Source organism: Diaphorina citri, unplaced genomic scaffold (assembly GCF_000475195.1).
Source record: "Diaphorina citri unplaced genomic scaffold, Diaci psyllid genome assembly version 1.1 scaffold1128, whole genome shotgun sequence".
In the NCBI taxonomy this organism is placed as follows: Eukaryota; Metazoa; Arthropoda; class Insecta; order Hemiptera; family Psyllidae; genus Diaphorina; species Diaphorina citri.
The window spans coordinates 36,599-46,721 of NW_007378557.1; the positions used below are offsets into that span (position 1 = coordinate 36,599).

Sequence of the window (10,123 nt, forward strand, 5' to 3'; positions counted from 1 at the left end):
TTTCATCTTTGTGTTGGTCAACATGGCAATAAGGTAAGATTTCTGTACGGATTTTGTTCCCTCGTACGGTAATGTACGGTAATACACCTGTAAACACTGAAAAGATGGCCGCTGTGTTCGTCAGAGTTGTTCGTTGTTCGAAGTATCGTTGATCGTGGAAATAAGATTTCAAAGTTCGTTTTTTAAGTGTTAATCAATAAAATATGTGACTTTTTTAACTTTGCTATTTTAAAAACTTGTCAAGGAACACTCCTAAAGCAAGTATCTTCCCTCTTATAGACAGATTTTTGTAATGTCTCACGGACGCGCCTAAGATTTCAAAGTTCGTTTCTTAAGTGCTAATCAATTAAAATATGTGACTTGTTTTTACTTCGCGCCTTTTAAAACTTCACTAGGAACACTCCTTAAGCAAGTATCTTCCCTCTTATAAAAGGATTTTTGTAATGTCCCATTGACGCGCCTTATGCACAACTACCAAAGAGTTGATAACAGCTTCCCCAGCTTACATGCATGACATATCACTGACTTCCACCCTCCACTGCAATAAAATATTTCACTTTTATTCTGTTCCAGACCTACCCTTCACTACCATTGGTGTTGAGATCAAACACATCATATAAGCAAAAATAATCTATGTTCTCTTGCACCTAACCCAGAACTCTACCGTCTAATACCTGTAAGAAAATACTGCCTGAACAATCATGGGATCAATTGACATTGAATATCAGTTTGCTTCATTTTTAGAAAAGTCCAAACAAGTCAAAACTAGGATAGATGTCATTTTGGATCTTTTGTATAAGCATGTCATTGACAATACCATGGTTAGAGATGCTCGACCAAAAGTGGATATGTCCAATATGATTGAGCTGAACCAACTGTTTGATTTAGTCAACACTTATTTGTCCGAGTTTGAGAAATCTTTTGTGCCCTCTATTAATGGAATTGAAGACTGCAAAACCCTTAATGATGAAGGAAACAAACAAAAGTGTGTGGAAAATGGCATTCCTCTTCATGGGAAAGAAATCAAACAAACTATGGCTGGTAAACCTAAATTGTTTGATTTAGTCAACACTTATTTGTCCGAGTTTGAGAAATCTTTTGTGCCCTCTGTTAATGGAGTTGAAGACTGCAAAACCCTTAATGATGAAGGAACCAAACAAAAGTGTGTGGAAAATGGCATTCCTCTTCATGGGAAAGAAATCAAACAAACTATGGCTGGTAAACCTAAACAAGTTGATGTAAATGAAGAGAGTAAAGAGGCCAATGTACTTGATGAGACTGTAGAAAATGATTCGGATAGAACAAGCAATCAAGTCACTAGTAATTTTGATTCTCAAAGCAATTTCTCTTCATCAGATTATGAAACTACCAGTCTTACAGACTCTGTCCAAAATGATATGTCACCTTTTACCATTGAGAAAAAGAATACAATGGAAGTAACAGGGGAATATAAGGTTTCTATTAAGCATGTCAAAAACTTGAATGAGTTCTATGTCTACGTGATGAATGATTTGACTAAAGACTTTTACAAGACATGGAATAACATGGTGAAGTTCTACAAAAAACATGAGAGGGACTATTATCTCAAAACGTATAACTGTGATATATTTATAGCCGTTTTGTACAAATCTTTGTGGTATCGTGCTAAACTTGTACAGAAATATCCAAACAATACACTTCAAGTGTATTTAATAGATATCGGTAAATCCATTGAAACTAAATGTCAAGATGTTCGGCTTTTGAAATCCAAATTCAATTTCCCCATCATTCTACAAAAGGTGACATTGAATTTAGATTTCAACCCTCGGCAACAAGCCCTGTTCAATGCTTTGGTAGGTGATGAAAAGATTCTATACAAGGCTCAGTGTGTTGATAAAGTTGATGACAAATTTCAAGAAATAAGCACTATTATTATTATTATTATTATCCCAGCGGGATAAAATCCGCCCCGGGCGGGAATCGAACCCGCGGCCTAGCGCTTACAAGGCAGACGCACTACCAACTAAGCTAACTAGGCTGGCTAACACAAAGAAACGGTATTTATTATTTATTTCACCTGTGGTTTAGGTGAGCACACGGGGCAGGTCGGGTTAGGCGCGGTCAGGTATTTCTCCGGTACCATCATCTGGTCCCGATGATTGGGCTTCTTCCTCAAATACACCGTCTGACAGGATGAGAACCGTGCCTGGAGTACGTGTATAGCGTGCGAAAACGAGAAGGTTTTCCCTGAACTTCCACATGGAGAACATGCCACTGTGAAAAGCGTCTCAAATAAAAAAACATGAATTGAAGTTCGGAATCCACCTCCTCTAAAATTAGAAGCTATTGTCAGGCCGGTACAAAATTTACATCATCCCCATAAATGTACCGATCACTCCTCAAACTCCCTGTGCTCATACTACTTGTCATATCATCTTCTATTTCATCTCCTAGGATACGTTTACAACATTTGGAGAAATACTCAACCATATTGTCAGTCTCTTTGGTAAACAAGAGAACATTGTAAGGTTCCGGGCTGTCAGACTCTATAACACATTGTAAGGATTGGTACAGGAAGAGGTTGTGAAACAGTTGTAAGCAAATGTCATAATGTTTGCTACTCGGAGAGAGGTTGAACTCAAGATGATGCTTCACCGAGAAGTGGAACGCTTGGAACGGGAGGTAATTGTACTTGGACTCCATCTGCCGGAGATCTCTCAAATGTATGTTTAAGCAAATGTCATAATGTTTGCTACTCGGAGAGAGGTTGAACTCGAGATGATGCTTCACCGAGAAGTGGAACGCTTGGAACGGGAGGTAATTGTACTTGGACTCCATCTGCCGGAGATCTCTCAAATGTATGTGTTCACTGGAGCCAAGGTCAACAAAGAAAATGAGGGCGGTGTCATTTTCTGGGTTGTAAGAAAGGACTTTCCCACGGTAGTAATAACCTTTATAGGAGGCAATGAGGATTTCAGCCGAGGCAGGTTGTATTTTGAGTTTCTTCATATCTAGGACGTTGTCCTTCTGATTCATATATTCTATGAGACTCTCAAGTGTTTCCTCCTCTTCATTGGTACTAGTGGTTTCCACATGTGCATAGAACTCCCCAATATCCACCACATGCAGTATGCTGATCTGTATGTATTCATGCAGAGGTAACTCTACAGTTTCGTAAGGTTTGGCTAAAGCATGTTCAATGCCTTTGGTCCACCCGTTTGGATCTTGCTCTTCATGTAACCGTGGGCATCTCTTCTTCCAACATTGTTTGCCAAATTTGCAATAACGTCTGTCATCATTTGGAATATACCCTAGGACAGCCTGGCATGCATTATCAGGGTTTATCTTGTAGTCATTGACCTGAGACAAGTAGTCCTCTTTCATTAGTGATTATTTAAACTGGATTCCAAGATCATCAGCACACCCTCCAGTTCACTGAGCTACCTACACGCTAAGCCCGGAGACAACATTAGGTCAGAAGTGTGTTCGGCATCGCATAAGTGAGGAGTTTGAATATTTTGGTCAGAGGACTTTTTTTTTGGTTGGTTGAGGAGGATAGACTGGCCTCAAACATCAAAAGGTTACCAATTTATTTTTTATGTTTTACAAATTTCATACTGTATTTTCCTATTATATTTTTGTCTTAATTTTTTGTGTTTGTTTCGTTCCATTATAAGTTTTTCCCTCCTGTTTTGTTTTCATTTTTCCCCATAGTTGTTCAATGAATGCAAAATGAATAGGTACATTATTTTTTTATGTGAAGTATTTTACAATGTTACTAGGTATATTTTCTTTTGGTAGGTATTTCGTATTTATTTCTTGGAAGGTTACATCCATTATTTATTTTACCCTCTTTCATTCGATACTTTTTGGAAAATTATTTTATAGTTACATCTATTTGTAATATTATTTTTTAGTTACCTAAATTATGAATCCATTTTAATAAATGACATGACCAAATTATATTTAAAACATGCATGAATCGTAATTTTTTGTCCTAAAAACCAACTTTGAATCCATCGATTTCTTGTTATTAATGAATTCCAAGGCCTGAAGTGTCTGGATGGGTTGTTTCAAAGTTAACCTGCAGACTGTTACAGTGTATTTCACCAATATTTTTTCAGTCCCCAGAAGGCCTTTTCAACAGCCTGTTAAGTTTCATATTAAATTTATTTACGTAGGCTTAACAGGGCTGTTGAGCCAACGGGCTGTTAGAGGCTAAAAATTAGGTTTAAAACCCACCCTAAGGACTTAGCTGTATTATTAATATAGGAAAAATATAGCTGTATTAGTATACATAAGAGAAAGATACAACACACAGAGATAATTTTTCCTTTAAAAAAATCACGGTTTTGTATTTTAACTTAAAAGTATTTACAACACAATGACATGCAATTTCACGAATACATCAGGAGATTACAAAAGGTATTTACATGAGAATATACAGAGTGAAAATAAAGTCAATGCTAACAACTTATCTAAAACAACATGTTGTAACACATACTTTTTGCGTTTAACCTAACACTAACCTAACACTGGTCACTGCTCATTTGGAAAATTCCTTTTTGTGTTCAACCTAACCCTACAATAACACTGGTCACTGCTCATTTGTGCGTTTAACCTAACCCTAACCTAACACTGGTCACTGCTCATTTGTGCGTTTAACCTAACCCTAACCTAACACTGGTCACTGCTCATTCGAGCGTTTAACCTAACCCTAACCTAACACTGGTCACTGCTCATTTGTGTGTTTAACCTAACCCTAACCTAACACTGGGCACTGCTCATTTGTGAAAGTTCCTTTTTGCGTTCAACCTAACCCTACAATAACACTGGTCACTGCTCATTTGTGCGTTTAACCTAACCAACTTATCTAGGCTAAAAACAGAGTGGAGAATAAGGCGCACAGAGCAGGAAGAGGGGAGTGATGATAGGACCGAGAGCCACAAAGAATTGACTCAACTGAGAGCTAAAAGCTCTACGCTCTTTGCTCTCCACTTCACTCCACTCTGTTTTAACTAAGCGCCTTAATCGGCGGGAACGACCGACGGACACATAAGACTTATCTAGGCTAAAGACAGAGTGGAGTGGAGAATAAGGCGCACAGAGCAGGAAGAGGGGAGTGATGATAGAACCGAGAGCCACAAAGAACTGAGAGCGAAAAGCTCTACGCTCTTTGCTCTCCACTTCACTCCACTCTGTTTTAACTAAGCGCCTTAATCGGCGGGAACGACCGACGGACACATAATGTTGAACGCCTTTGGAAAAAGGTCTTAAATTAGTTTGGAAGGTTTAATAAAATAAGTTGAAAATTTCAAACTCAATCCTCGGTGTGTTACTGAGGAGCTGAAACAAAGGGACATAGGATATAACCTTCAATTCAGGCTGTTAAATCTTCCAAATGAGGTACAATACCCAACACCTATTTCATTATTAAAAATAGAAAGTAAAAAAATCTGAGGCTGTTCTCAAGAACTGAATTAACCATTGACAATTGAGAATGCAACCAAATGTAGAAATGAATGTAAAGTTAAAACCATCTCGAATTTCCTTTAGTAGGTACATTATATGCCTATTACCAATAAAATTACCTACCTATTTGTACATAATTATCTATGCCTAAGTCGTTCAGTTTTAGTTCCGGGGCACAGAAGGAATAGAAGTAATGATATTTAAATTAATAGAAAGGAACCTAGTAGGAAAATAGTCCTTTCAACACCCAGTCACCAAAATCCTCAGAATCACAGGAAAACAGTAGAAAGCAGGGAAAAGGGCCTTATTGTTTGTTTTTTCTTTTCCCCCTCATTATCATTTGTATGACTTTGTAATTTGTTACATTTCTAACTTATATTACAATAAAAACATTTCTTATTCTTATTCAAAACGAGAAGGTTTTCCCTGAACTTCCACATGGAGAACATGCCACTGTGAAAAGCGTCTCAAATAAAAAAAAACATGAATTGAAGTTCGGAATCCACCTCCTCTAAAATTAGAAGCTATTGTCAGGCCGGTACAAAATTTACATCATCCCCATAAAAACGAGAAGGTTTTCCCTGAACTTCCACATGGAGAACATGCCACTGTGAAAAGCGTCTCAAATAAAAAACATGAATTGAAGTTTGGAATCCACCTCCTCTAAAATTAGAAGCTATTGTCAGGCCGGTACAAAATTTACATCATCCCCATAAATGTACCGAGCACTCCTCAAACTCCCTGTGCTCATACTACTCGTCGTATCATCTTCTATTTCATCTCCTAGGATACGTTTACAACATTTGGAGAAATACTCAACCATATTGTCAGTCTCTTTGGTAAACAAGAGAACATCGTAAGGTTCTGGGCTGTTGGACTCTATAACACATTGGAAGGATTGGTACAGGAAGAGGTTGTGAAACAGTTTTAAGCAAATTATGTGTTTGGCATCCGAAGTGCCACTTATTGAATCTGGAACAGCCGGCTATGAAGGCCAAGTGGAGCTGATCAAAAAGGGTATGGAAATAATCTTAGTAGACCCACCATCAGTTATGGCTTTAAATAAATAAACGTGATTCAAAAGGTAAAATAGAAGAGAGTAGAATATCTTGGTTGTACTGCCAGCATAGGACTGAAAATCCCTTTTAGTCTGGAAAAAAAAGTTCTTTTTTTTTTCTTCAATTAAATGAAATAATGCATCAAATGCTTTTATACTTGCATGTCTTTCATGGTAATCCCTTGTGGGTTAGATCTTTGTGTAGGCCTCTGGTTTTCAGGTAAGGAAAGTTGTGTGATAATCAGATATTTACTGTCTATGTTTTCAGGAGAGACTAAGTGCTATGAATGTGATCCGAAGCCAGCTGCCAAAACTTATCCGGGCTGTACAATTAGGAATACTCCGTCTGAACCCATCCACTGTATTGTCTGGGCCAAACATCTGTTCAAGTAAGTCGAAAAGGTTTTCCCCTGTTATATTTTCAAGATCTAATTTTAATTTGCCTCAAGGGTACCTGTTTCTGTAGCTTAGAAGGTAGTGCACCTGGCTTATTAGTGCTAGCTCAAGGGTCAATTCCCAATTGGGGTGAACATTATCTTGAACTGCTTTCTTTCTTCTATCCTGTTTTCTGTTCAATTTCTTAATGATGAGAACTCCATTGTTACAGTTCCCTCTATCAATCCTGTTACAAAAAGGGAATAAAGCTTATCTATAATAATCTTTTATATCTGATGTGTTTCAGTCAGCTATTTGGAGAGATTGATGCTGATGAAGAGGTGTCCCCTGATACTGAAGATCCAGAAGCTGTTGGTAAGTTAATACTTACTAGTTAATTGCCTTGAAGTAATTGCACGCTTTACCAGGGCAGTCTATAGCACCCCATTCTGAAATAAAAGTTGAATAGTTTTTTTTTTTTTTTTTTGACCAACAAGTAATACTATTACCCACTTGACCAACAAGTAATACCCACTTGACCAACAAGTAATACTATTGTATTACCCTCTTGTGTAATACCTACGCGTCCACAGAGGTTGCCTCTCTTTAACACACATACCTGTGTTGATATTTTGAAGTACAGTAAATCCAATCACTTGTTTTGCGGCTTGAGCTAAAATCAGAGTGGAGCAAAGAACATGGAGGTTTTTGCTCTGTTCTAGGTATACAGTTTGAAGCGTCACTTTCACTTCCCCCTACCTACTCGATGCTCTATGTCCTATGCTCTCTGCACCATTAGCCCAAGTCATTGTTAAAACTCTTCTTTAATGTACTGCTTTTAGCCTTAGGCACTTACTGTGATAATGTATGTTTTCTGTGGAGTGTATACTTTCTTCTAACTTGTTATCTCTCTCTTCCAGGCGATGCGGGGGCCAAAGCGGCCGCCTCCGAGGCGACAGCCAACGGCGACGTAGTACGCACCTCCACCCGCGCCTGGGCTTCCGCATGCGGCTACGATCCACGCAAGCTATTCGCCAAGTTCTTCGATGCGGACATCCGCTACCTGATCTCCATGTCGGACCTGTGGAAGACGCGTAAGGCCCCGCAACCGCTCGTGTGGGATACCCTTAGCGATGCGGTAGCGGGGAGTAGCAAGGAGACGGACGGCGGCGGATTGAAGGACCAGCGGGTGTGGAGCGTGGCGGAGTGCGCACGCGTGTTCGAGCGCAGCGTGCGCGAGTTGAAGACCAAGTTTGACGTGAGTATGAAATCTTGACTACATATGTATTACATGCATTACTTTCCTTAGTTAGAAAAGTAATAAAAGGAGATCCATTCTCTCAGTCGCTTTGAGTTCATAGGTCGTCGCGACAAATTTCAAGATCAGAGCTCATTTGTGTGAGAAAATGTGAAAAAAATCCCGCAAAAACCAGTTTTTTTGGCTTTATGGTTTTCTGGACAAATTTGCACCACCATTTTCGTGATCCTGGTAAAAAGACTTTTAATTTGATATATAGGTCGACCAGGTTTGGATAAGTCCTTCTATGGGGACAGACTGACGGTAGCTCGGAACAGTGCCCTCAACTTCAATCCGGATGCAAACATAGTTGCCCATCACACCAGTATTATCAGGTAGGTTTTTAAACTGAATTATAGGGTGAAAAACTCACTGCCAGCTCAGGTCCAGTGCTCACCCTCATTATTGCTTCAAAGCAAAATTATTAGAGCCCAAATAAGGAAAATCAGTGGTTGGGTGGAAGAGCTCACAGAAGTGAGAACCCTGCCACTTAAAATAAAGCCCTTGAAAAGAAATAAAAAAAGCTCATACACCTGTAATTTTATTAGTGGAAAGACTATTTCTTTATTTAAATGATTTTTACTTGTATGGTTTTATTTATCTATTTTATTTGTGTTAACCTAAAGACTTTCACTAAGATCATTTGCAAATTTACAATTATCCAAATATTTCTCTTGGTTTTCAGTGCAGACTTTGGTGTAAACTATTTCAAACAGTTCACACTGGTGATGAATGCTTTGGACAATCGTGTGTCTAAATTCTCAGCTCTATTATTATGTGTCTAAATTCTCAAATAAATGAGAATTAAAATTCCATGCTTCGACTGGGATTGATCCTTTACTTACCTCTTTGGTTAGGGATCACTCCCCGTCAGCCGATTTCCACCAGCCGGTGGTACGCTGGAGGAACCGCGCTTTGCAACGCTGGTACTCCGGACGAATCGCTTTGCACCGCTGGTACGCCGGACGAATCGCTTTGCACCGCTGGTACGCCGGATGAAATTGTGGTCAAATTCTCAAATATGTAAAGGAGGATAAAATCCCATACCTTGGCAGCGATTGATCCTTTACTTACCTCTTTGGTTAGAACCACTTAAAGTTGATCGACTTTCACCAGTCGGTGGTACGATGGATGAACCGCTTGGCATCGCTGGTACTCCGCTTTCCACCGCTGGTACTCCGGACGAACCGCTTTGAACCGCTGGTATTCCAGACAAACCGCTGTCCACCGGTGGTACAAAGGGCAACGGTTCATCCAAGATGGCGGCGCGTTCAAACGCACTCCTCGCGTGTTTGACTGGATGATCTCCCGGTATATCGGGAGGCAGGGAGTTCGCGGGAGTGCGGAGTGCTGTTCCCAGGGCAGGAGCTCGCGGAACGTAGTCTGTAAGGGAAGCAATGTCTACATTAATTTATTGACATTATTGCTGCTAACCTTTGTATGTTTTGGGGCAAAAAATAGTGTCAATACATAGGAAATTTCATCATTATCAGTTTCTATAAGCACTGACTTGTCTGTGTGGCCATTCTTGCTTGACAAATTCTGCACTCTTTAGTTCTTAGTAGGAAGTGCAGCTCATTAGGTACATATCAAGTTTATAATGGCTTTAGCTCGGTGGACTCTGGATCTGGAGGTTGGTGGTTCGAGTCCAAGTCAAGTAATAAATTTTATAGTGTATTAAGGGGACGACGACATTTATGACAAGCATTATTTTATGCTTAACACAATTGAAATTTCTTTGTTTTTACTCACTAGGAGGTAGTACAGGCGGAGGGAATAATTTCCCAAACACGCACTGGGCTTCACACGTAGTTAGCTGAACTAGTCCAATAGTCCCCGGGGCTTAGGTTTGAAAAAAAAAAAAAAAAAAAAAAAAAAAAAAAAAAAAAAAAAAAAAAAAAAAAAAAAAAATTTAAGGGGGGAACGAAAGGGGGGGGGAAATC

General features: G+C 39.3%; 3 protein-coding genes across 3 annotated transcripts in view; 1 reads left to right on the plus strand and 2 right to left on the minus strand.

The window, feature by feature from the left end:
* LOC103514371 (SUMO-activating enzyme subunit 2-like) overlaps window positions 1-2,201 on the minus strand; it is an 8,015-nt gene extending 5,814 nt beyond the window's left edge. The window contains exon 1 of the mRNA XM_017446202.2: window positions 2,057-2,201. Within this exon, the coding sequence (XP_017301691.2) occupies window positions 2,057-2,125 (69 nt within the window). The 5' untranslated portion in view covers window positions 2,126-2,201. The remainder of the gene's footprint in view (window positions 1-2,056) is intronic.
* Window positions 2,202-2,256: 55 nt separating this feature from the next.
* LOC113469552 lies at window positions 2,257-3,363 on the minus strand. Its single transcript, XM_026827359.1, has 2 exons — window positions 2,842-3,363; window positions 2,257-2,706 (listed from the first exon to the last, which is right to left on the minus strand). The coding sequence occupies exons 1-2, from the start codon at window positions 3,361-3,363 to the stop codon at window positions 2,329-2,331; spliced, it is 900 nt and encodes a 299-aa protein (XP_026683160.1). The 3' UTR covers window positions 2,257-2,328.
* Window positions 3,364-6,389: 3,026 nt separating this feature from the next.
* LOC103514372 (SUMO-activating enzyme subunit 2-like) lies at window positions 6,390-8,159 on the plus strand. The gene is made up of 4 exons (XM_008479246.1): window positions 6,390-6,468; window positions 6,777-6,897; window positions 7,191-7,258; window positions 7,804-8,159. The coding sequence occupies exons 1-4, from the start codon at window positions 6,390-6,392 to the stop codon at window positions 8,157-8,159; spliced, it is 624 nt and encodes a 207-aa protein (XP_008477468.1).
* The last annotated feature ends 1,964 nt before the right edge of the window (window positions 8,160-10,123 follow it).

Coding starts and splice junctions, on each gene's coding strand:
- LOC113469552 (XM_026827359.1), bottom strand. CDS start 3,363: ATGAAAGAGGACTACTTGTCTCAGGTCAATGACTACAAGATAAACCCT. Junction 2,707..2,841: donor ACCTTGGCTCCAGTGAACAC/ATACATTTGAGA, acceptor ATTTGCTTAAAC/ATACATTTGAGAGATCTCCG.
- LOC103514372 (XM_008479246.1), top strand. CDS start 6,390: ATGTGTTTGGCATCCGAAGTGCCACTTATTGAATCTGGAACAGCCGGC. Junction 6,469..6,776: donor AGTGGAGCTGATCAAAAAGG/GTATGGAAATAA, acceptor CTATGTTTTCAG/GAGAGACTAAGTGCTATGAA. Junction 7,259..7,803: donor TGAAGATCCAGAAGCTGTTG/GTAAGTTAATAC, acceptor TCTCTCTTCCAG/GCGATGCGGGGGCCAAAGCG.